The 26453-nt window shown below is 43.5% G+C and overlaps 1 protein-coding gene, 1 long non-coding RNA gene and 1 other non-coding gene across 8 annotated transcripts; 2 read left to right on the forward strand and 1 right to left on the reverse strand.

Annotated features, from left to right (window-relative positions):
• Nucleotides 1-1635: 1635 nt before the first annotated feature.
• cacnb1 (calcium channel, voltage-dependent, beta 1 subunit) lies at nt 1636-26360 on the reverse strand. Of its 6 annotated transcripts, none has more exons than XM_028412712.1 (15): nt 26114-26360; nt 21964-22050; nt 11987-12106; nt 11775-11897; nt 11248-11384; nt 10895-10962; nt 9174-9202; nt 7211-7291; nt 7076-7134; nt 6888-6997; nt 6153-6161; nt 4636-4787; nt 4223-4318; nt 3953-4138; nt 1636-2767 (listed from the first exon to the last, which is right to left on the reverse strand). In XM_028412712.1, exons 1-15 carry the CDS (start codon nt 26201-26203, stop codon nt 2228-2230), a joined length of 1887 nt encoding a protein of 628 aa, XP_028268513.1. In that variant the 5' UTR covers nt 26204-26360; the 3' UTR covers nt 1636-2227. The 6 variants fall into 6 exon arrangements, with proteins under 6 accessions (XP_028268513.1, XP_028268511.1, XP_028268515.1 ...); XM_028412710.1 differs by lacking the exon at nt 9174-9202 and adding an exon at nt 9628-9788; XM_028412714.1 differs by lacking the exon at nt 6153-6161.
• On the forward strand, nt 12682-16661 carry LOC114440337 (uncharacterized). The gene is made up of 3 exons (XR_003671123.1): nt 12682-12753; nt 12840-12945; nt 15819-16661. It is a non-coding gene; the product is annotated as an uncharacterized LOC114440337 (long non-coding RNA).
• trnac-gca (transfer RNA cysteine (anticodon GCA)) lies at nt 22636-22707 on the forward strand. The gene has a single exon. It is a non-coding gene; the product is annotated as a tRNA-Cys (tRNA).
• Nucleotides 26361-26453: the final 93 nt, after the last annotated feature.

Genomic DNA, 26453 nt, shown 5'->3' on the forward strand with positions numbered 1-26453 from the left:
TTTTTTTTTTTTTTTTACCATAAAACGAATACATAGTGGCGATACATATGTGGAAATTACATGCTGCTTGTGACTTTGACCCCACTGTTAAGTAACACTTGGTGTAGGGCTCACGTTTGGGTTTCAGGATAGAAAACCACACTGTTGATTGTGACATTTCCTCCTGTGCAGAACATCAGTGAGTTGCAGATAGTGACATGACAAGAATGTGAAAAAAAACCACATCCTGGAGCCAGCTGCATCTTAACTTCAGTTACTTGTTATATTTCAGACCTATTGTGTTTCCACAGAGACTAAACTAAATGGAAGGTGTCATAAAATGAGCTGTAATTTTAGAAGTGTGTTTAGAGTTCCTGTGAATGCCCAAAGTGGAACATTTCCTAGAAAATACTTGTTCTCACTCAGAGGTCATGTTGATCCAACAACCTGCTCTTTGTTTCGCAGGTTTACACCCATCACATCGGCAGGTCCTACAGGCAGGGCTGTTTTCAGGTGTTTTTGTGGGAGATAATACTACTACACAATCATGTTTTCTTGCATAAAAACATGATCACCTGTGTCCTGCGGGGACAAAAAAACAAACATTTTTCATACTGACACAGTGACGTTTTCTGATTAAATTTTTAATTAAAATACGAATTTATCCACAGATTAAAAATGAAAGGCAGAAAAAGCAAAATGTAGCTACAATCAGGCACCAATGATACATGTTATTTTCATAATTTTAACAATTGCGATAACGCAACAATAACATTATTTACTGATCGTTATTTAATATTTATTTATCCAACTGAAGACAGGGGCAGGCCGAAAGCAGCCCGCCAAAGACATTCATGGATTCTCCATTATAGATAACCGAGTAAAGACCAAAGCTGATCCTATCACCCCCCCACCCCTCCCCGACACTCCTCTCACTACCTCACAAGAACTGAACATTTAAAAAACAATTGCAAATGTCACAGGAAAAATAAAATAAAATAAAATAAAACACTAATTCAGTCAGAAAATCAGGAGAAGAAGAAGAGAGTGGTAATTCATATCAGAGAAGCTATAACTGTTGGGGTGGAAGTTGGGAGTGATTTACCACACACACACGCACGCGCGCGCACACACAAGTACTTTTTATATCACTAATAGCCCTGATAAACAGACGACAAAGCTGGTGCAAAGAAAACAAGATGCGCTGGAACGACAGCAGGGCTACAGCTGCGGAGTAGCCACGACACACAAAACAGACAAAGGTAATGGTATGAAAACGAGTGTAACAAGAGTTAAGACATCCCACCGTGGCAGTGGTGGACATGGCTTGGCGAGACATTCCGGCACTTGTGATTGGAGTTTTCTTCAAATAAAGGTGGGAGTGACTAAGGCGGGACGATTCATTCACACAACTACAACAACTTGCAGTGCTGCTTTGAATCTGCATCACATCAGGAAAAAACAGAGAATAAGCAGTGAGAATACTGCAGGTGCCCTCAGCACCTGTGAAGAAGAGGGAAAACAGAAACGGGAGCACTGGGTCAGACGGGTTACAGCGACTGAACCAGGTCAGGGAAGAAGTAAACATCTTTGGAGTGTTTTTGTTATCAGGCTGATGTGAGCGTAGTGACATTAATAGATTCATGTGTTAATATATGGCGACTTCTCCACCAGCTTTTTTTTTTAAGGTCTAGGTGATAGGAAATTGAAGGTGAGTGATTCACAACTTCTGGATCTCAGTATGGGAGGAAACCCTGAAAGCCAAAAGCACTGAGTGAAATCAGACCCTGACACTGTACATACATGGGGACGGTGGAATTAGACCCTGTTTAAGACTGCAGAGGACAGACGTGACAGACTACAGCTCTACCAGCCTTCACACTCTACAACTGAAGGAGAGGTCAAGTCATACAGATCACAAGGGTTTACTGTCCTCGTACTGTCAGTATAGAAATCCATGATATTCATGCAGTATTAACATAGGAAACAAAACAGACCTATATTATCTTCTCTAAACAGAAATAAATTGCAAGAAGAGGTTGATGAGAATGGCATCTGGCAGTTGATGTGTTTCTTTACATTGTACTGGGATGTAAACAGATTTGTTGTTAGCCTGACTGGCATGGCCCCGAACCCACACTTTAGGTCCATCTGAACCCAAAACCAGAAGCTTACCCCTCCCTCCCCTCATCTCCCTCCGTCCTCAGTCCATCCATTAGCTTTCTTGCCTCTGTGGTATGATGAGCGTTCAGCGGATGTAGACGTCCCTCCCCCAGTCATCCTGGTTCTTGTTGCGGCTCATGTTGGCCCCTGTGTCCACAGGGTCCTGGCAGTAACGCTCCCTCAGCTTGGCACGTCCATGTGGCTGTGTCTGGCTCGGCATCGGAGGGTGGTTCAGGTTTTCCTGGTCTGGCTCTGCACCTTCATCTTCCCAGGAAGCTTGTCGGCCGTGATGCTGCGCCAAGTGAAGCCGGCTGCCCCCGCCCCCTCTGTAGGGCTCGGGCTCTTCATACGGGTCAGTCTCAATGTCCATACAGGAGTCACCTGCCTCGGTGTAGGCAGAGTCCCGGCTGCCCTGGGTCTCAGAGTCGAAGGTGTCCTGTCGTGAGAGGCCTCGCCCACTCCCTCCTCTTAGCTGGCCACGAGAGGAGCGCAGGTACGCCTGCTGCTGGTGCTGCTGCTGAGGCTTTCCTCCCAGGTCTGTCTGATAGTCATGCAGAGTGCCGCCGCCACCGCACTCTGTCAGGGGCCCTTCCCGCTTCTGCTCACCATGCACCAGGTACGGCCCCTGCAGCGAGCCAAACCATGCCACATGAAAACCATGCAGAGACACAAACAGCAGAGCAGGGTTAGTCAGCAGGGTTAACACACAAAGCATTCATGTTCATTCACTGACAATATAACTCACATACTATTTCACAGTGCATACACACAATGCACATTGAAGTTAGTATACCTGCCAAACAACTACACACCCAAGCAGTCATTCAACAGGCTTAATCAACAGTGCCATCTGCTGGCTGTTTCAGCTCATAGCAGAACAAAGCAGCAAAAATCCACAAAATGATTAAGTGTAATTATCTCAACTCTGCATCACGTTAATACTGAAACAGTTTGATGCAAATTAAGAAATACAAACAAGTTTGGAGTGCAACTTTACCTCATCTTCACATATTTTTGTCGCTCAATAATTTAGTGCAACACTGTCACTCGAGTGCCATGCTGTCAAACACATAAGTACATTTGACAGCATGCGACTTTAGCCAGTAGCAACATAAACAATCCTGATTAGTATTTTTGCTGTTACAGTAATGATACATTGATTAAACTAGACAGAGTGTTAGCAACAGCCCACCAAACTAAACGTTTCTATTTGAAGAGGCGGACTTGACTCGCTGTTTTCAGGGGCGGTACCATGGCAACACGGAGGAGGACAGCAAACTGAACTCAGCCTCCCAGAGAAGAAAAAGTGCTGGAGAAAGGAGGCCACGGTGCTAGAGAGGGCAAGGTGGGAGCAGCAGATATTATTTTACTCTTGATTATAGCGAATTGGAAAGGGGCCTTGAGGGCAGGGGTACCTTTTGAGTCCAGTATGCCTCGAGTTGAGCTGTTTTCACATTTTTAAATGCTGCACAGAAGGAAACGGTGACCTGATATGATACAGACTATGTCATTTTACTTGTAGGTGTGATCTAAAGCTGTTTGTGTGTGGGAAATTGGCTCCTTTCTAGCTATTTGAATGTCATTTCCTGCATAGGTGCATTAGTGTTTTCTTTATACAGCATTAACAGGGTTTTAATGCACTCTTCATTCAGGGTAAAGACTGCTGAGTTTGAGTTGCCGGAGTCCCGCCCCCTCCCATCGACGCTGGACTTCAGAGAGCATGCTCTTCCTCTTTCCCCTCAATTGCTGGAGCACCGTCCATGTCAGGCCACAGATCCATATTTCTGCGCAGCGAGGTGAGCACCTGTACCTGCAGGTTGGAGACGGGCTCGGGGGAGGCGGCCAGGGCCGCCGTGGCCATGGTGCGGTTGAGCAGGGGGTTGGGAGGGTTGCTGCTCGGCGGGTGTGTTGCCTTCCAGTAAGCTTCAAGGTAGTCGGCCAGGTGTTCGCATGCGTCTTCCAGCTGGTTCTCGTCCAGGATGATGTCAAACAGTTCCTATGCAACAACAAAACAAGTGTTCAATGATGGCACCAGAATTACTATTTAATTGTAACAGAAATAGTGACAAAAAAAACTCACAGGTGGGCACTGAGCCAACTTGTCAGCCGCAACCATCTGCACATTAAGGTGTTTAGCCTGGGACTTCCCTCTGGATTTAATGAGCCTCTGGAGAACCTGCAGGGAGGCATCACAGCACACTGTCAACTGACTGAATGTATTACAAATGTTAAAATCTGCACAAGTAAAGATTAATCATAAACAATGCATTATTATGGAAAAATGGAAAAAAATTATGGAACATTTTCCATTCATTTCTATGGGATTTGTAGTTATGGGTGTCACGGCTGCTAACAAACACAATGACACTAATTGCTCTAATCCTAACCCCAGAAGTCTCCACACCACATGTGGTGTTTCTACATCTGAAATGAAGTTGATAATCATTAATGGGTTAAAAGCATAAAAACCTATTATCTGTTCTTATACTGTACCTTAGGCGAGGCTATTTTGATATAGACAATGATGGGAGCCAGGGAGGTCTTTGCCAGCTGAGAGGGGTGGTTGATGGTGTCTGCATCCAGAGCGACTAGCTGGAGGGTGCGGGCCAGCTCAAAGATACGCTCAATCTCACTCTGCACCTCCGCTGCAGGTCCAGGAGACAGACAGGACACATCAATACAGCGAGACAGCCACATAAACGCATCCTTTTCCCCTCATCGAGGAGACCATCAGCCATTCTCCCTCTACTTTGTGCACAAGCACATAACCGACATGTTAGTACTTACTCATGCATGTCCACGTTTTAGAAAAAAACAAAAACAATTCCAAGCATGTGAATTAGATCAGACCACAGTTAAAAAGTTCCATTTACGCACAGTTAAATGGAGCACTGCAGCATCCTCATTCTGTTGCCACCTCCCGACATTTCAGATTTTTTCTAAGTGCTTCTCATGGTTTTTATTTCAGCGTTGCGGAGGAAGGAGGCACTTAAGAATGAGATGCCTGTGGTACTTGAAATAACTGACAATAAGGGCACAATTTCTCACCATGTAACTAAAACAGAAACAACAACAACCAAAAAACAAAAAAACACCCTCATTAAACAAATGAAGTGGAACATTAGTATTTGTTAGTGCTAATATGCACAGCAGTCATTACTCTATCAGGTGAAGCACTCAAGTCTGTGGACTGCTTGGGCATTTTGTTTTCATTGTTCCTCAACAAACAGCCAATATGAGCTTGTTATTCAGCAGTTAAAATACCCGTTTTTTTTTTTTATATCAGTATGTTGACGTGTAAAGAGAGATTAAAACTGAAAAGCAGAATGTTCCCCGCCTCTCTGGTCAAACCTCAGAGCCTCTGAGGTGTGAGCGCTGCCGACCCAGCAGTGAAGACAGATAACGGGGGCAAGGCAATCTACAGAGAGACGGGGCCCCGCGTACATTTCAGCAGCCTCCAGAGGGCTGAGGGACACAGAATTAAAGCTGAAGGCGAAACAGGGCCTCTGCAGACTGATAAGAAATGTGAACTTTAACTCATATAAAGGAAATAGCAGGAAAGATTTCCATTAACCTTAACAAAGTCTTTTGCAAATTTGGATTTAGCTGCAGAGAGAAACTTCCTCTAACGTCATGATGAGTTCATGAGACAAGCTCCAGCTTCTAAAGAGGCCGTCTGTGGATACTATGGCTAACAAATAACATTATAGGTCAAGACATATGGGTGACGGCAGTATGGGAAAGTATCATCTTCCCTCTGTGCTCATTTCAGCTGACAGCCGCTCTGCTGCCCTCCCACGGACCTCTTCCTGCTTTGATTTTGTAATTCTTGTCTTTTTGTTCGAGACTACAGGCTGTCACACACAAGTATGAGGAACAGAGAAACTGACAGTCAAGCAGACAGGCAGACAAACGATGTATGAGCGGATGATGAATATAGTTAGAAGGAAAAGGGGCGGGAAGAGGGAGAGAGGCTTCGTTGTTTTGTTGCAAGGAGAGCATATACGTACCCAGTACGTCTGAATCAAAAGACAGTGGAGGAAGAGTATGGGTGGTAGGTGAAGGAGAAGAGGGGAAAGGATGGGTGGAAGGGCAGTAAAGACGGGATGAAGAGAGAAAAAGGAGGCCAGATCAGACTCAGAGCAATCAGAGCATGTATAAAAGGGCAAAAAAGGACACTTTAAGGTGTTTGGATGATAAATAATGACGCCTCACTGTGCTGATTACCATCCGGCAGCAATGCCAGGAGTACAAGGACCCTGTGGATACAACTATATGGAGTAGTCCTAACTATATGTTTTTTTCACACCCTTTACTACTTTATCATCTTCAGCAGTTTCTGAGTATTTTAAATCCATTGAATGCAATTTGAAACAGCAAATATTCTATATTTGTATTATTGTTAACAAGTGAAGTCTCACTAGTATAGTTTGTAGCACAGAGCTCCCCTGTAAAAAAAATTAAAAATAACAATACATCCATGTGACACAGATATATCACCGTGGATTTAACCCTACATTCTCAATCCTGTTAAAATAAAATAACAAATACAATGGTTTATTACTCCATGTTTCTTTTTATAAAAAATAAAACCATCAAAATGTATTTTTGTTTGTTAAAAGAGAAAAAAACAATAACACTCACAATGAAGATGTTCAGCAACACAACATGATGAACAGAAATGTGTCTCTGTCTACACTATCACCTGTCAAATCACCAAAATCACTTTCTAATTGTTGTCTTACCCAGGCTGGAGCGGGTACTGGAGCGTTCAATGATAGTGTGTTTGCTGGGGTTGTTGAGGACTGATCGTTTAGCCAGAGAGATGTCTGCTGTCACCCGTGTGATGGATATCCTGAAACACAAATCCCACTATGTAAAAAAAAAGAGTTAGGCAGTGCAGTCTGTGCGGGCTGTGAGCTCTCACTCCTACCTGCCCTCAAACTTGTGTTTCAGAAAGTCAAAGAGTGCCTTCTGCATCATGTCTGTCACCTACAGGGGGAAAACATCAGACATAAGATTATAATAGAAAATGTATGTAAATGAAATGCTTCGTTGTCCTCCTCACCTCATAGCCTTTGAGTGAGGGTCCAACTAGGATGATGGGTCTCATGGAGGGCACCACGTCATAGGGAGGGACATGCTCCATCTGAGCCAGGAAAGTGACAGAAATTAGCTAAGCTGTGTCGCCATGAACACAGCCCGCTCTACAGTTCCAAAAAGCTCAAATAGATCTGCAGCCACAGGGGGAACACTCACATAAATCAACATTAACTCAACCCTAACCACCCCCCCAACCTGTCCCCTGTCCTCCTTCTTTTCTGTGAGCAGTAAGATTGATGGATGGTGAGTTAGAGACGCTGGAGTCCATTTGTTTTATTGACTGTCTATGAATGTTCGGAGGCAGAGATCAATTTCTCACTGAAAGTGCCTGCTTCTATTTCTTAGACTGAAGTCTCACATAATTAAAGTGTCCATAATTAAACCAGACGCCGGGGTGTCAGGAGAGCTCTCGTGACTCTGCCGCAGATCTTAACACAAGCGTCATACTTCACACCTCTCTTTTTATGTGGAACTGTCAAATTATCAGTGCCAGTAATTGCTGGAGTACAATTAATATGATAAAAACACATTTAAAAAATTTACATCTGGGCTGAAATATCAAATAAAATTCTATAATCTCAGTTATGTCCATGTTTATGATATTCATCAGAGCTTTTTATTTCATTGTCTATTGACAGTGTCTATTCACACCCAGGTGAGAACCGTCAGAGTCACAGTTTGTCTTTTTACACTTAAAAATAAATAAATAAATAAATAATAGACCCTTTCAAAATGTTAACCATGTTTAGAGCCATTGATGGGTGTAAATAGTACATGGACATATTGGTGCTAACCAAGCTGTGCTGTGTAAATAGCAACATTGGCTATTTTTTTTATCCTGGTTACAAATAGCCTTGATGACACATGGGTGCAAATAGCACAGTTGCCTAAACTGTGTTTGCATGCTATTTTCAATCATTTCTAATGATCAAAGTATCTTTATGTGTATGTTTACACTAAAAACGGTCAAACCTATAGCTGAGAGCCGTAAAGGATACAGAACACCCACGCACAAACGCAGTCCACACTCCAGTGTTTTTAAGGTGTATTTACATTATGAATCACAAACACAATGATTCATCTACAGCAGATCCATAAGCATCTGTCCTCTTTATGAACAGCTTTTCTGTGAGAACGGGGTGAAAACAGTTATGTGTTCTCTGACAACAGTAACAGTAATATTGGATGTTTTTTTTTTTCCATTTTAGATTTCTATTCCAATCACACCCCCTTCTCTGTGCGTGCTGTACAGCACTTCAGGCGAGGCAGAAAGTGCTGGAGTGTCCCTCTCCTCTACATTACATTACATAAAGTAGACCAACGGAAGCTCATTTCACCTCATTTGTATTCACAGGAACTAAAAATACATATTTTAAAAGCTTCCAAATGGCTCTTGTCTATAAAGGGGGGCAGAGCAGGAGCACCACACATAACAATACTACTCATTCTTTTTGAATAACATGAGCACAGTGCACAATTCAGAGCAGTGAGTAACAGGAATGATACATAACAGGAGCAGGATGATAGTTCAGTATTTACTGTCTGCCTCTCAAGTCATATCTTATACAATACAGTGGTAAAATACTATGGTGTGATGTTTGAGGTATTTTGGGGGGAATTTAGTTTGAGGCTAAAAGAGTCACTGATCAATCACATGGTTTTGTGTGAGTGTTTCATTTAGTTCTAATGTAACACGTAGGATTTAAATTAGGCTGAAAAGCATATGAACAGCTGACTGTAGGCTGCTGTCGCTCCAATCAGAAAGCATGTCGGGATGCATTACTGCTACACTCAGCAGCTGTCATAGCTGTGATAGGAGCTCCGGGGAAGCGATTAAAAAAATGATCCTGTTTTTTCCCCCTTTTAACACGACACAGACGACGAGTTAAAATAAAAAATGTTAGAAGTTAGTAACAAACCACACTCACCGACTTCTGTTTCTGTTTGGCTGGGCCACCTACAGTTTCATTCCACACAAAAGAGACAAAAAAAGCCCAAAAACAAGAGCATAGTTAGTTATTGACATGTTAGGATTCGCAGGGAAAATTGGGAGAGGAGCTGTTTATTGTTAAAAGCAGAGTTTACACAGACTGTGGTTTTTAAAACAGATTCAGGCTGCAGCTGTTACACAGAGCATCCGTTAGTTTAACGCCTCTCCCAGCTCTACAAGCACAGGGACATCCAAACATATCTCAGCATAACCATCGGGACTGGAGTCTGAGGGGCCACACGGTGTTAGATTTAGGAGCTACAGCATCAGCAGCAGGGTCAGTTTCACTTGTGAGCAGTTAGTGAGAGGAACAGATTACACCGCAGCACGTCTCAGAGGGACAAATGCAGGATAGAGGAGGACAGAGGAAGGTCCTGGGCCCCTAATGTTACCTTCTTAAAGAAGGGCAGTCGGTGGATGTTGGCCTGGGGGGATGTTACGCTGCCTGACATGCCCTTGGAGGAGCGAGGGTCACCCTGGGATTCAGGGGGCTCCTCAGCATCCAGGTCGAGGGGGTCAACGTCAAAGGCCACAGTGGACATGTCCACGTGAGCTGATGGCAGGGAAGGGTGGGTGGTGCAAAGGCAGAAAAAAACAGGATAGGAGGAAGAAGAGAGAAAGGAAAACAAAGCAAGATAGGGTAAAGTGAAAGAGGACGAGAGCGGAGAAGAAGCAAAAAGATGAAGAATAAATAGAAGAAAGAATGTGAGATGCATCCAGAAAGAGACGTGGAAGAAATTGCAAAAGAGAGATGATACAGACTGACACAGCATGATCTAAACTGGACAAGAGTTTAACATGAAACACGTCAGATTATCATGAAGCAGGGCACAGATGTAAGAGAAAGTGGATTCAGTGTGACCAGAAAAAAAGTGTTGATGTGAAGGAGCTGGGTAAGGGAGGAGCGGCGGCAGAGGAAACTGGAAGTAGGAGGTAGGGAACAAGGAGCTTAGAGGAACTAAAGTGTGCTGCCAATTTGTTGTCATCGGCGAGGCAGGTGTAGTAGGGTAGGTAGTAGGAGGGTGGGCAGGGCTTGGCAGGTGTCTGATCAGTTTAGGATTCAGGGGGAGATAAACCTGTGTTACCTTCTGGTGGGGAGTGAGATGATAGCACTCTAGGTCTTTGGTTACAGCTTAGTTTATCACAGAGATTGGAAACAGCAGCTGCCCTGGTTCTAATCTCACCAAAATCCACAGATATAATAGTAGTGATTCTCATCAAACTCGCTCACCAGGACTTTTAATATATCAGATTAGTGACATAGGATTCAGTGTGTTCTCTTTACCTTCAAGTTAGAGCTGTTTACATTTCCCCATTTTCACTCTCCTCTCTCTGGTCATGGAGCAGTCGCTTTGTGTCGTCACTCTGATGCACGCACGCACAAGCCAGACATACTTAACCAGTTTAATGAGTGCGTTCCATTCTCAGCTCTATTTCAGGCCTGTCCTGTGCACTAATGACAGCCCTCCGAAGACCTCTCTTACTTCACACAGCAACCCGCTGAGAGGCGCCGTGATTCATCATCATGCCTGAATAACTAACCAATTAAAATCTTCATCTAAATATCAGATGCATCTCACTTCACGTTCTCTCTCTCTCTCTCTTTCAGACAGTATCGCACACGTTTTGCAACCGGACAGGGAAACCCGATGACCTCACCTGTGCCAGGTGGAGTGGGCCTGCGTGTCCCTGTGGCGACGTCCAGGCTAGAACTTCCTCCAGATTTACTGTCAAAGGGGAGAGATGATAAAGTCATTACACCCCACCAATCATTTTATTTCCTTCAAACTGAACTATGTCGCCATTGTATGTGCAAATATAGCGACCACAGAGACCTGTATACATACTGTAGTGGCACTGAGTGATTCAGTGACTCACTGCAACACTTTTGTCTATTTAAGGATGTTTTGCATTGCCTGGTGGGTGATGTGTGAGTCATGTTTGACCTGTTTTAAAAAGTGGGGTTGCTGTTTGTGTCGCTGATGACTGTAGATAGAGAGGGAGCCTGTTACCTGGAGCTGAGTCGGTTCTGTCTCATCCTTTGCTCCTGCAGCAGACGGGTGTTCTCCAACTTGACCGGGCTGGGAATGAAGCCCACCTCGCAGCCTTCCTTCACCAGACGTCCGATCCACCAGTCATTGTTGTACTTCTGCACACAGAACAAGCAGCACACCATTTGCCGTTATTGTTGTAAGTACAAAGAATTCAGGCCACTGCTTTTTATTTGTTTCTCCTTATCCCAAATTTGGATCACCTAATTCTCACTGCACTGCAGTTTTTGTTGCTTCTAACACCCACTCATGTCCTGGCTAGGGTTTACACAGAAGGAGGCAGTGCAGCAAATCATGATCCCTCACTGGCTTCCCACCCACCATCTCTGCCACTTGCCTAAAAGGTGCCAAACCTGAAGCCTCGCTGCTGGCACCCTCTACCTTACACCATCCAGGATCCTCAGTCAGTGTACCACTACTACTCCTTCTGTTTTTAGTTTAATATAATGCTCTAGGCTATGTGAAAATGCAGCACTCATAGTCCAAACCTCTTTGATGTGCAAGAAGTCTTTGGCTTCAAAGGAGATGGCCATGCCCTGCACAGGAACATCATCGCTGGGGCCGGGGTTGTAGCCCACATTTGTGCGCACAGCAAATGCCACTGGTTTGGTCTGGAGCCAAGATGGTTAAAAACAGATATCACCAAAAACCCCCAGTTTAAAAGACGACCATGCCAATGTGCAACAGCGTGACCTCTGACCTTTGCTTTCTCAAGTGTGGCAAGAGCCTGTCTGTCGGCCTCCTTCCTCAGAGCCTCAGGGTCCTCCTCCAGGGACACGTCTGAGTCTGACGGCCGGCTGGTGTAGGAGTCTGCAGAGCCCTGAAAGACACAAGTTTGCATAAAGGTGAGGAGGAAGGAACTGAATCAGTCAGAAAGTCATCACTTGTGGAAGCCCATCATTTCTACGTGTGTGTGTGAGAGAGAGTCTAAACTGTGCACCTGTGTGTTCATGTTTTCTCGCACTGCAGATTCAGGTTTGCCCAGACTATGAAGAGGAGAGGTCGCTGCTTGTACCTTTGCTGTATTCTGAGATCATAGTGTCAAGACTGCTTTGCGAAGCGCAACTCACATAAACACAAAAGGGTCCCTGGCCTTCACAGCACATGAAAGCTGACTCTGTGTAATTTGAGGTGGAAAGGATGCATAACAACGGGCCAACATTTCCACTGCAGCCCCAGCAAGGCCAAGGTGTAAAATCTTTCTGTACAAAGGATTCAACGTGTGGGTGTGTCAAGTAGAGACGAGATGAAAAAAAAAAATGACCTGAGCACTGTTTATAATATCAGTGAGGATATAAATTTCTCATGAAGTGGCTACAGTTTCCAGCACATTCACCACTCATGCACTGTAACTTAACTCTCCCGCTGACCCTCATCCAGACACCCATGCCACAATAAAAAACCCGAGCCTGCTGCAAGCCTTCAGCAACCGGCCCACTCCGCTGTTCAGCAGAGCAGCGCAGTAAGGTTGGCAGCATGAACTTCTGAAGAGTTTGAGTGTCCAATTTATATAACAATCCCACTTGTTCTCCCTCTCTCTCTCTTTTTTTTAGCTGACAAGCTGCCTGATGATTTGTGGGAGGTACTGACAAGAATGCGGACAGCTGAATGTGCCAGGCAGAAGAAGTGAGTCACTAGGTGTGGGCTTTTAAAATAGAGGTGAGAATGCACAAAGATGACATACACCATATGCAATGATGATGAAAATTTCCCTGCCCATGTGTAGTCAGACAACACATTCAGTGAGTACATCTGATATCCCTACACTCTGTAGGGTCTGGATGATAATATGGTATCTTTGCTGTCAGAAATAGGGACATGTTATAAACATTTTCCTATTTTCAAAACATGCTTAAGGAACTAATTAGATATAATATGTTGATAATATGTATAGAAAAATGTACACATAGTAGACTACAGTGCAGGAAATCTCCTTGAGATGAGGTTGGCTGTTTGACCTACTGTCACTCAAACCACCCACATCCTAAATAATGCATAAATATAAACTAGGTCAATAAAAAGCATCATGCACAGTACAGTTAATTTGAATTAGGAAGTTACCTTGAGGCTGTTGTTTATTTAACCTCAGAGATTGCTGCTTGGTGAAATCTGTGAACTCAATTAACTCATGGGATGTCATTTAAACAACACGATACTGACGCTTGAAGTGAAAATAAATAAGAACTACACTAATTAGCTTGATATGATGGTCTGTTTCTGTGACGCGTCTGGAACTGATGAAAATGTATGATATTGACACCCCTCGAAACACATGCATTGCATAAATTGCACTCGGCTGTTTAGCTTTTTTTTACTTCCATGAGCTTAAAATAACTGCACACAGCTGACATGCTGACAGCTACCGTTCCTGTGACACATGCTGCTTGTCTGTGTTACTCGTGATGAATTAATGTAATAAGTTAGGGTCATGGATTGTATTAGATTATAGTTTATCAAATATAATTCAGTCATTCTGGCCATTTGGATTTGAGTTTGAGTTTAGCCAGAGGTCTTTTTTAGAGGGGTCATATATCTCCCCTTACAGCCCACATTTCATGTCAATTGTTTCTATTATAAATGCACACAAGAGTAGGTCAAAACAACTGAATACATCCTGAGAGGGAAAACCGAACATGTGTGACTCATCTGTGCATTGTCAGTGTTTGCGCGTGCGTCTACATGTGATTAATCCATCTGATTACCATCCCTTTGTCTCTGTATGATTTCAAATGGTCATGACAAACACTAATGTTGATTCTAGCTCCGCCACCTGTCCAGGCGCTCTGTGACTTGGCAACCAGACGTAGACACTCCCTGTTGCCAAGGTGATATCTAGCTACTCCCTGTGTCCTCGGGTATTCAGAAACCATCTCCACTTCCTGTTTCATTTACTCTAAATCACTCCAAGCGGCATCCCACTCAAGTATAGGAGGAATGATCCTGTGAGCGGCATGCCGCATCTAATGAGGACAATAACAGCCACCCACTCATAGCGGCTCTGAATCATCATGTAAAGCATACAGGTGCATCCCGACATGACGCGCCGACAAAAAAAAGGAGGTTAACAAACCTTGATGGGGGACCCACGGGTGTGTTTTAGAGGTAATAAAAAGCTGATATGACGTCTGAGGCAACTTGGGACCTACCCGCTCACTATAACAGGTCAGTGATGCAGCACAATGTAGAGTGGTGAGTGGGAGGGACAGGCAATGACTGTGTGTGTATGTGACTGTCTCTGAGTCACTCAATCACTTGATTCACGTCACACACAACCAGCAAAAAAAGTATCATGGAGAGAAGAGGATGAGAGAGATGGAAACAGCTCAATACTTATTTCAGAGAAAAAAAGAACGTACTTAGCAAACCTTTCTCCTCATCAGAATGTGTTTATAGACAAGTGAGCAAAACTTCCTTCATTTCTAACACTCTCCTTCCTCCCTCCTCCTCTTCATCTCCTTCTCCTCTCACGTCAATAGCTTGTGTCTCTAATTTAGCTGCTTGCTTCACTTCACATACAGCTCCCGTTCAAAATAGCTACAGGCCACCTGATGGCGGAGCTGCTTTCCTATTGGCAGGGGCCAAAGCAGAGACCCCAGCAGTGTCATAGTAACCATCTCTGCAGCTTATTACAGGCATCCAGTGAGAGCTGCATGAGGAAGGTGATAGATTAGAAAGAAGATATAGGATTTGATAGAAAGTAAAAATAAGAAGCATGGAAATTGCAACAAAACACTTTTCAACGGGGTGATTGATGATGTATGTGCTGGTGATGCATGTGTTACAGTGGAGAGGTCACTATCTTGAGAGAAGCGTTTTTATGTCTGCAAATTAGAACTGCACTGCACTGTCGCAAAAAACAGAAGGAACAGAAAGTACAAGAGGTGAGGTTCTGTAATTATACTGAAAATGAACTGACTGTTTTTCCTCCATTTTCTGCACAGTGGCTGCCACCATGATGAATTTACACCTCCTTAGCGTTGATATTGAATAAATGGAGGGGGGAGAAAAAGAGAGCAACGGAGCAGAGGGGGGTAATGGAATAAGGAGCGAGGGCGGGATGGCAAAAGACAAGCGCTTTGAATAATGAGGGCTGAAAAGAGTCACCCTGCAGCAAGGAAATGAGTTAACGTTGTTTCTACTGTTGCGATGGCGCAATAATTAAAAAAAAATGGAAAAGCGAGAGAGGTGCAGCAGATTCGCTTTGCAGTTTTTTCATTAAACATACAAATGACTTGACGAAACACAGGAAATCGTGACTACAGTGACTTTCTGTCCTGATGTAAGAAAACAGAACAGAGGGCAGTTTTAATCTGTTACTGCCAGCAACATCACAGCAGGTGTTGTCAGACTTCACAATGTATGACTAAGAAGGGATTAGCATCAGAGGGCTGACACACACTGCGAACCCATGCCCTGATAATTAAACAGATAAAAATATCTTATGAGATCAGATGATGTGAAAATCAAACAAAAAAATGAAGGAAAGGCGAGAACATTAAATATCCACTTTTCATTTGCTTATCTTTTCTCAGGGCCCCACTCATCCGAAAGAAGAAGACTACAACAGCTAGAATTTATGAGCAGCTGGGCCTCACTGTGTATTCACATCACATATTAACTCAGCGAAGACACAGTAAACATCTCACAGGACACACAAACTGAATGCACAAAGGAGAGAATTTCTGTCTGAAGCTCATGGCTGGAGGCTGCAAATGGCCCTATTCCTTTTTCCTCTGTCACAGCAGCGTCATGGCAACCAGGCTGGACAGTGTGGTGATGACCAGAAAGATGAGTCATGGACTGAATTCACAAGAAATCCCCATTTCGACGAAACACGAGGGAATCCAATTGCACATGCAGCAGAAATGATGACATGTGATTTCCATCAATCACTATCATAATACAGATATCAGATATCAATACCTGAGTTAAAAAATATATACTTTAAACAGATTTTGACAAAATTTGGTACTTGTTGCAATATGTCATAAATTTTTAAAAAGTAGCTAGGCGATCTCAGTACCGTCTCATCATAGAGCAAAATATGCATTGTATCCAAAAACATCCTCACACATGAATTGTTGTGATGAAATTGTTATCAGTGTATCCCAGAATGACATAAATGTTCATTTGGATGCAGCAGAGGCATACAAAACTAGACAAATGGCGGTTAACGTTGGCAATAACCTTACCTCTGACTTTCAGCCGTGACGCTGGGGTTTGTACTTTTTCAATTACCGGTAGGTTAGGCACCAAAACTACTTGGTTAGGTTCACACCAGGCACGTTATGGGAAAACTTCCTCTCATCTTCAACAAGCTTCTTTGCCATTTTATGTATTTACTTTTGAAGCCACTGGTCATTTCGCCCTAAATACTTGACCACCACTGTATTAATCTGTTTTAAATCATTTTCATTTAATCAATCAATCAATATTGATCAACAGACAGTTATCAGCTACTATGTTGATTGATATCAGATATTTCTAAAAATAAAAATCTACTTGCAATCTTTGGATATGATATGACTTTTGCCATGTATTGATGAATTAAAGAAGCAGTGACCAACATGTTTAGAAAAACAAAAACAGTTATGATAATTTGTGAATTATTATCAGCCAACACAATCTGCAAACATAACAGAAAGTCCATCAGCAGCAAACATATTGAATCTTGCATGAGTCCAGCACAGGCCTGTCAGGGTTAGGTGGGTACAGTGAAAGAAAAGAAGCCCCTTGAAATGGCCACAGGGCTGGGATGGCCTGACAGGCGGTGCACATAGCAGCGGAGGCGACCGGTATCACTGGAAGTCTAATTAAAAACACAGCGCCTTTACAGCAGCTGTGGCCCGGCCCAAAATGGAATCGCACGGTACAGTAAGAAGAGGGGGAGCAAAGAGAGCCGCGGAGCAGGAGGTACGGCGGAGCTCTCAGGACATGGCACAAACTTATCATTTCATAACTTAAAGCAAAGGTCTGCTGCTATACTTTCAAAACTCAATCCACACACACACACACACACACACACACCAGGATAGAAATTCATACATACTGTTTTTCTCCAGGTTCAGTCAGACGCAGCAAAAAGTGCACAGCTTGTAGATTTATCCAGATCCTTCTTACCATTACAGGCCTTGGAATCCTCTCAGTCCTCTCCATGCCTCGTTTGCCACTCTCGCCACACCACGGCAAACCAAGGGGGCAACGCCAGAGTCCACACACAGAGTTACGTGTGTGTGTGTGTGTGAGAGATATCTGCCTGTTAGTTTAACAAGTGCATCAGTGTATGTGTGTGTGTGTGTAGTGTGTATGATAGGGGAGAAAGCCAGAAAAGAGTGCCGTATGTGTGAAACTAAGAGAGCACTCTCTTAACCTCCAACCCCTTCACACACACACATACGCCCACCCCCCCCAGCTCCACAACCCAGAGGAACGTGAACCTTGTGTAGAGGAAGGGAGCTGGAGCTGGCCGGGGGGTCGGGTTGCAGGACTTGTGCTACATTTGCAAACTGGGAAAATATATTTAGCCCTGGCTGGGCAGAAACAGGGACGTGAACACACTGAGACCCAGAAGGAAGCTTGGTATGCAGCCGTCAGCCATTCAATGCCCCAGCTGACGTGGGACAGGACTGGGGCAGTGTCCAGGGAAACCCCCCTCCTCCCTCTCTTTGCTTCATTCCTCCTGGCCTCTGTCCTGGACTCATTCTTCCCAACCCCTCTCTATGTCTCTTTGTCGATCTCTCCGGAAAAAGGGTATCAGACGGGGCATTAATATTTATATGAGGGGAGGTGCATAAAAAAGGGGGGAGTCAGTGCTTCAGTGCAGCAAATTGAGACCATGAAGCGCAACGATCAGTAACACTTTGAAGCAACTGGCGCCTGACGACTTGATCCTTTGAAGTGCCCGTTGAATAGTTACTGCTAAAAATACACCAACGTGACAGTCGTGCCTTCAACCTTAACAAAATCATAATTTACACATTATTTGGTATTTGTTCTATCATAATGACCGTACACTAAAGAAATGAGCATGTTGGAACATTGTTAAAGGAGTGTAGTCTATGGTTGAGTGTAGAGGAGGGGGTGGCGGAACGCGTCCACTAGAGGGCGACCTCTGACACAATCAGAGGCAGCATCAGACATGCCCACCTCTTCCACGCTTCTGTTTGTAACTGATGACAACACAGTCAGCTGGAGAAGGTTATAAAAAAATGGAGAGCTGCAAACAGATCCACCAGCTGGCTCCGCGAGCAGCCAGACACAGCAGCAACTGGGATTCTGCTGGGATTCATATGTCAGGGCTGACAGGAGGGCTGCTCGTCTTCCTCCAGGACATAACCCCTCAAGATCATTCACATAACCCAGCCAGGACTTGCCTACAAGGCAATGAATGGCTGTTATGATCAGTGTTTGATAGGCCGTTAGTAGTAATGTGTATGACATGAAAATGAAGACAAGTGTGACATAGTGAGACAAGGAAGAACATGCAACAAAAGGTCCTCAGCTAGATGTGAGGGCACTTGTTTCACAAATGACTACCACTTGCAAATTGTGCATGACTCAATTGATTTGATTAGCTGAAATGAATGCAAGAAGGAAATCAAACATGCCACAAGAACATTGTGTATCAAAGACCCTCCCTGCATTCTGATAAAAAAAGCATTTTGGCTAAATAGTGCATCCTAAGACAAGAGATATCATGTGACAACCAGGAAATTAGGTAATCAATCACTCAGTGAATCTATTACATTAACTCAACCACTGAATAAGCAGCTGCAGATTGTAAACAATGGCAGCCAAGCATAAAGTCTGCTGTCTGTTCTTGTAGAGGATGTGACAAAGAAAATGTTGCATTATGTGAGTTTTACATGTGATTTTATGATCACCCCTATAGTTCTTAAATGTGCAACACTAGATAATGCCGCCCTAAAAAAAAAGATGGAGGACATTATAGCTTGCCAAAAATAAGGCCAATTGCCCAAATATATATTTTTTCTCCCAGAGATTTATAGCTATTTTGTTTCATGTTGATCTGTGACTTTTTTTTCAATATGATAGCATTTAATTACTCATTGTTGGCTAAAAAAGGAGGATAAAAATATCATGGTCAGAGCAAAAAGTTGAGGGAGTGCTGTGCTAGACCCAGACCTCCACTTCACAGATTTTGGTTTCAAAATAGCATCTTTTTTCCAAGATGGCAGCACCCAGGAGAAAGATATTTTGGCCTTACTTTTATAAGATGGCCACAAGCGGAGCCACATCATCCATATTTATATACAGTCTATGGCTATCGAATGCTTACAATTAGTGAATACATATCAAACATGTAATCCAAAACATACACGGTGTGTTCTTGCTTGTCATGTTTGCTCACTGTAATGTATCATGTTTACTGCATGTTTGTTCCTCTCTCTCTCCTTCTTCCTCTCTGTCCTGTCTCCCTCTTCTTCTCCTCTACCTGGCCGACTGGCAGCAGGAAGGTTCTTCCTTAAGAGACGGGTCCTGCTCAAGGTTTCTTCCTCTTAAAGGGAGTTTTTCCTTGCCACAGTGCTCTTAAGCGGGGTTCAGGCTCTAGGTCTCACACTCTGGTTTTCTGTGAAGCGCTTTGAGACAATTTCTGATTGTAAAATGCGCTATATAAATAAAACTGAATTGAATTGAATTTAATTGTGTGGAGAGGGACTGCAGTTCTCCTAAAGTACACAGGTGTCACTATTAAAGAATTTCCAAATTCAAGGATCCTCTTTAAATCAAACTTTAGGCATCTGTCTGCAAATGTAAAAGTTTCGCTTGGTAAGATGTGAGTGTGTTCTTGTCTTAACAGCTGTTTATCCAATCTACCTTTAACTACATTACCTGGAGAATGCAGCCTTGAGATTTTATTTAATGTTATCATATCACACTGATAATAAAGGTAAAAATGGAAGAGAAACATTTGTTTTCTCTGACAACATCACTAAATCATACAGGACCAGCAGCAGACATGTAGCCTTATTCACAGCAGCAGCAGCAGCAGCAGCAGCAGCAGACCGTCGCCTGTTTTCGCACACCTGAAGAGTGTGTTTTTGTTGAACTTGACACACAAACTAACAAATGCGTTGGCTGCACCCACACAAACCCCCCCACGCACAAGCAAACACGAGCCCATCTAAACATCCTCTCCTCCATGTCTTCATCCCACTGTGCCTGCACACAGGGGGAGATTCAGTAGCCTGGTTGCCATGGAAACCAGGCCGAGTGTACCAGCCAGCTCAACCGTTGGCTGATTGTGGCTCTTGTGCATTTGTGTATGTGCGAGTGTGTCGAAGGATTCTACACATGCGTAGGTGTGTGTGAGACTGTAAAGCCTATACAGGGCTCTGCCTTTGGTTGTTAGGCTATATGTACAAAAACCTCTTCAGCCCTTGCACGCTTCTTTTTTTTCTGTAATTTGCACCTTTTATCAGCACAGTCATAAATTTAGAAATAATTTGCAAGTGTGAAAACAATCCATACACTTAACAGCTGAGTTGCTAAATCAATTCCTGCATTATGGGCAGCATTTTTGACAGTTTTAAGATCTCTCCCAGTGCCAGCCTCAGTGAGAGGAATGCTTAAGTGTCAAATCACACAGGTAAAGCTCTCCTTATGAGACCTCATGCGCATGTAGGCGCATGAGGATCCAATGCTACGCCTATTCGTAGAGTTAATAAAGGATGCGGCAGTGGGAGGGGGGGTGTAGTATTTGCAGGGCTAACCTTTAAAAACCACAGGAGAGTTCTGCTTCCCGTGCTCACCAACAGCGATGTTTTTTTTTTCAAAAAGCATCACCAGTGCTGAACAGGTAAATGCCATTCAGCACAGGGCACATCATTTCCTTTCACAAATGAAGAGGTCAGGCGGGAAAAAAAGGGGACTTGTTTAGCTGCGACACAGCGTGGCTTTGAGAAATGTCATGTCCAGGCGAGGACTGCCGCATGGGTCAGCAGCGTGTGATGTCTGAACCAAACCTCCCCGAGGAGAGGAATGTTCTCATCCGAGGTGGAAAGACAGGCTCTGTTGCCCATTCTCAGCGGGAAAATGTATCTGAACTTAAAGCCAATTTACATCCATAGGGCTTGAAAATATATCTGTCTGATCAAACTGGAATAAATCTGTGTGTTGGAGCACAGAGGGTGTTTTCCTGCTGTTAGTGGTGATGCTATCACAGCTGTTTGTGCAGTCTGTGGGCCACACAGGTGAGGAAAAGTGTATCTTGTTTAAAGACGAGAAAATAAAGGCTTGTGATACTCAGATCTCGAGTAAAAACTGGCTTTGTAATAACAGTGAGCAAGTACAGTCATACCAAGGGAAGGCAGGGAGGAAGTATTAAAATCTAGAGAGCCTTTTATTGGATGGAAAATGAGCAAATACCCACAAGTGCAGGATGTGTCACTGGAAATTATGAACTCTAAAATACCATTGAGAGTATCTGCAAAACATTATTCGTGCTATTGTGTGTTCAGACACCAGCAAAGTAAGTTTCCGAAATTGATAAAAACTTTAAGCGATGATTCATGCAGTTGCAAATGTTGCTAAGCAGCCATCATTTCCATTAAAAGTCTTCACTTTGACTCCATAAAACTACACAGATGAGAGCAAAGTTGAGGCCACGTCTGGTGCCCTGATTAATCAGTCTGAGGGAAGGATTAATTGCATTACCTGCCGAACAAAGCTGTTCGAGGTGGTGTCTGAGGAGGTACTTCCATCCGAGCGCTTAAACCGGCTCTTCCTTTTGCCGTACTTTCCCTAAAACCCAAGAGGATGGAGAGCAGGGTGAGGGAAGGAGGAAGAGAGGGAGGAGGAGGAGGATTAAGAAGAAAAGAGAAAAGCAGAGGAAAAAAGTTTAATTATGTTTCTCTTGAATAATTATCTTAGCAAATTTCTGTGAAAACCTTGTTTCCAGGAACAGGACAGCCATTAACATTTGGCATAGCATTTGTAAAAGCTTCTGAATATGATAAGGCAGTCAGATAGAGCCAGAGATAAAGCAGCAGGAGTCCCAGGCCACACAGGAAGTGGACCAGAGAGAATGTGCACAGCCTTCATTACTTGCCATTTTTCATGTTCTGATGCAAACTGGGACCTTGTAATCTGATTGGCAGACCGCTGGCAAATGGCCAATCCGGGTTGGGCAGAGGCCACACATTACATTATGAGCCCACCCAGCTCATATTGTCTTGGTTACACAATGCCGACTAATCACATTTGTTGGCAATTCAGAGACTAGCTATCCTTTCTTTAAGCATGGGAACAACTGAACACAGAAAGTAAACACAGAAGGTACAGAGTACACACCTGTGTGCCCATACACAGACAGAGGAGCTCTCAGCAGGGGGTATAGCTCAGTGGTAGAGCATTTGACTGCAGATCAAGAGGTCTCCGGTTCAAATCTGGATGCCCCCTTTTTGTAATACCTCCCAATTTTGCAATAGAGTCCCTGCATATTTTATCTTGTTTACACAGATCACCTGTGCCAAATGTGGCACCAGACAATGTTTTTTTCTGCCTTTTTTATTTTCAGGCAGTCACATTTTGCAAATTCATGATAAACAACAGTAGTACAACATAACATAGTAATACTATGCACTAAGTGGTTGTAATTTTGTTAACATTTTCTCATGGTCATGTTTTATGGATGCAAAAGGCTGCACCACTTCCCAACATTGAATGGAAACGCCCTAAACCGTGACAAAACACACATCTGATTCTATGATGATGGATTTCTACATAAAGAATTTTATGTATTTTTAGAAATTTTCTGTTTTTCCGCTTTCTCTGCAAACCAATCACCTCCACAATCTCCTCCACACCCATGCAAACTGCTTCAAAACTATTTAATTGCTGGTCCGGAGACAGTTGACCAGGCAGGCCACAGACAACTGTCCTTTACTCAGTATTTTGTTATCACCATCATATCATCCGCACCGAGGCCCCTTGGATGGATGATGCCGTCGTGCCTGCCTTTAAACAAACATGACCTGTTACACCAGCGCCAACTGGTGCGAACATAAAAACACAGTGCGGCCGAGAGGTTTTCCAGTGTTAGCAGATAAAAAAAAGAGAGGCACATCTGCTACACACTCTGCTCCAAAAACAGAAGAAGGAAAAAAAACTAAAGCCCAGAAATTCATTTTTTAATCTCAAAACTGCTCTAGTGCAAAAAAAACCTGGTCCATCTAGCCTCTTGTGTTATGCTTGATTTACTATTTGTGATGAACGCACAGCAGGATGTTCCACAGCAAACTAACTGTGACAACACTGTTTCACACATTTATGGGAAACAGGCTTTTAATGTTGAATAAGAGGTTGTGACATGAGAGTAAAGAGACGCAGATGGGCAACTGTTCTAATGCAAAAATAGAGGATGACATCACTCTTTGGTAAATCTGTCCACCTACATTATGACTTCTGTTGAACTGCTGTGTGGAAAACATTGTGTCGTGCAGTTAAAACACTGTTTGGTTTGTTTTGGTATGTATTTAATAAGATTGTGAGAGAGCCGGAGAGCGATCTGTAACATTTCAGTGGTTTGTGGCAGCAGATAATGACAGGAACTGCATTTACACCTTATTCTTATTCGTATTTTCTACAATAGATGGTGGTCAGCGTGCACACATGAGTAGCGATGTGCAGGCGAAGCCTACTACCTGTCCTCATCACGAAACTGTAACATGAGGTCAGTCTTTCAGTTCTACAGTTAATGCCTCATAGACTCTCTACTCAGAACCTCAGATAGCAGACCTTTATGCACTGATATGTGCATCTGTGCTGATAGCCTATGGAGGACAGCATGCAGCCATGGCCCTGCTTTGGTTAAAATGCAGACGACTGCGTGTAGAATATGTTGCCTTTGTTGTGCACAACATCAATTAGGCAATCCAACAAGAAAGACAAATTATTTACAGCAACTGTTGTGGCCACACCCCAATTCTGAAGACATTACTCACTGTACTGTAGAGACGCTGTGTTAAACCTGAACCAGGTGATAAATAACAGGACGATCGATAATTCTGTCACACATCTCTCTTGGTTGCAGTGCGTATTTGATGATAACCTGTCTGCTAGACGGAGATGATGTTCTGTCACCAGATCTCTCCGTTGGTAAATAGAATTATATCATAACAGTTGGCTAAACCGCTCATCAGGACTCCTGGTCTGGAAGTCCGTGTGGGTGCAGGTATGTATGTGTGTGTGTGTGTGTGTGTGTGTGTTATCATGTTTAGAGGGATCTCCACAACTACGATGGGGCTGGTTCCTGTCAGCAAAGGGCAGAGAAAATGCCAGAGGAAGTGGGGAGGGGAGGCTTCCTGTTGGTAAACATCCTCCCAGATTAAGTATGTATAATTAAGGAGGGTGTTGTGTGTTCAAGCAGGGGGCTTTAAACTGGAAGGTGCAGAGCGCTGTGGGCACGTGCCGGGGTGCAAACTAACCATGACTGTCACTGCATTAGACCCTTTCAGCCAGAGTGGTCCACACTGATCTGCAATCTGATGGCGGACAACAGACATGATCTTTAATCTAAGCTGCCCTCAGGTGCTGAATTTGGATCAGTTCTCCGGCCCGCAGTTCATTTCTTCTTCTGTGGTACAATGCCAGCAGGGTAAAGAAAAGAAAAAAACTCGGACCATCTCCTTCAGGATATTAGAAAATGTGCTTCATGTGTCTCTTAGAAATGCATATAACAGCGTGGGTCAACATGAACTTTATAATTGATCACGCACACACAAACACACCTTTCCCCGCTGCCTGGAGCAGGGAGAGTGTCCATCTGTTTCTCAGCAGATAAAGATTTGATTTCTAAAAACAGGCAGGACGAGGTGTGAGATGTGGAGAGCAGGATGTGGGACATTCAGAGTGGATACAGAAGGAATCAGGAGAGCTGAGGGGGAAGACAGAGATGAGAAGGAGCTGGGAGGAGTGGGAGTAAAGAGGAGAAAACAGGACTTGGCATGGGTTGAAGCACTGGTTGTCTGTGTTGAGGTGTTTTTTTTTCTTTCCTCCTCTAGAGAGACAATGACTGAGCTCAGCGTGGGTGTGTTTGTTCTAGATATTCTCATCCTGCCATTTGCTTTTTTTTTTGTTTGTTTTTTTTTCATCCATTTAAACTGTTCTGACTAAACATGCCCATAATCATGTCACTTCCTAAAAGACGGCGCCTATTTCTAGAGAGTGACACCATAGAGGGATGAAGAATGAAACTCTAAATGAAGGGAAATTATTTTAACACGTTTTTTTAAAGGTTGGCAGAGGTGTTAGACATTTATTTTCCTATCTGGTTTACAACATAGAAAGAAAAAAAACAGACTGCATGTCTCAGAATTAACAACTTTACCATTTAAGGCTAAAAAGCTAACATCTTTTTAAATACCACAAATCAGCTGAAACTCCTCTGGGCTGGTCTGATCAGCCTTCTGTGTAACATCTACTTGGATACTCACTGATTAATTTAACAAAGGCGTGGTTTTTCATTAGAATCCACTAGACAGGTTATAAAAAACAAGCGTTACATCACAGCATTGACTAATTAAAGTAGACTACACTCAGGCCAAAGGTGCAGATATACATCAAAATCCATATGTAGACAGAAACTATAGGCTGCCGTCCATTTTTCCTTTTCATAATAATTAGACTAAGATTAACACGCAAGCAATCCTGAAAGCAAATTAGGCGACTTGATTGCCGAACAACCTGTTAATCTCCAGGAGTGGAGCCGCTTCCCTGTACAAAGCATCTTTATGCGCATATGAACGCACCACAGAGTCTTTTCCGTCATAATACTCCTGCCGCTTCCGTGCCGTGGGCTTCTTACCTGTGTGTGTGGATGGTGGTCGAACATGTCCATTTGGATCTCCTGGGTTGAGGTCGAAGGCGTCCTGGACATACTACTTTTCTGTACCATTTGATTGAACTTTTTTCTAAAAATCTATTTTCAGTTTGGTGCGTCTATGATGGTGTCCACAGACTCATCATCTTTTTCTGTTCTTTCTTGCTCAGGGAGGGTGTGAAGCCGCTGATGGATCTGAGCTGCCTGGTAATATAATGGCAACAGCTGCCTCCCTCCTCCAGCCTATAGCGTTACACACTGGCGCACAAGGCTTTTTTTACACGAGAGTCAAAGCCGAAGCAATGATGCTGCGACACATCCGGTT

This window comes from Parambassis ranga, chromosome 8 (assembly GCF_900634625.1).
Source record: "Parambassis ranga chromosome 8, fParRan2.1, whole genome shotgun sequence".
Classification (NCBI taxonomy): Eukaryota; Metazoa; Chordata; class Actinopteri; family Ambassidae; genus Parambassis; species Parambassis ranga.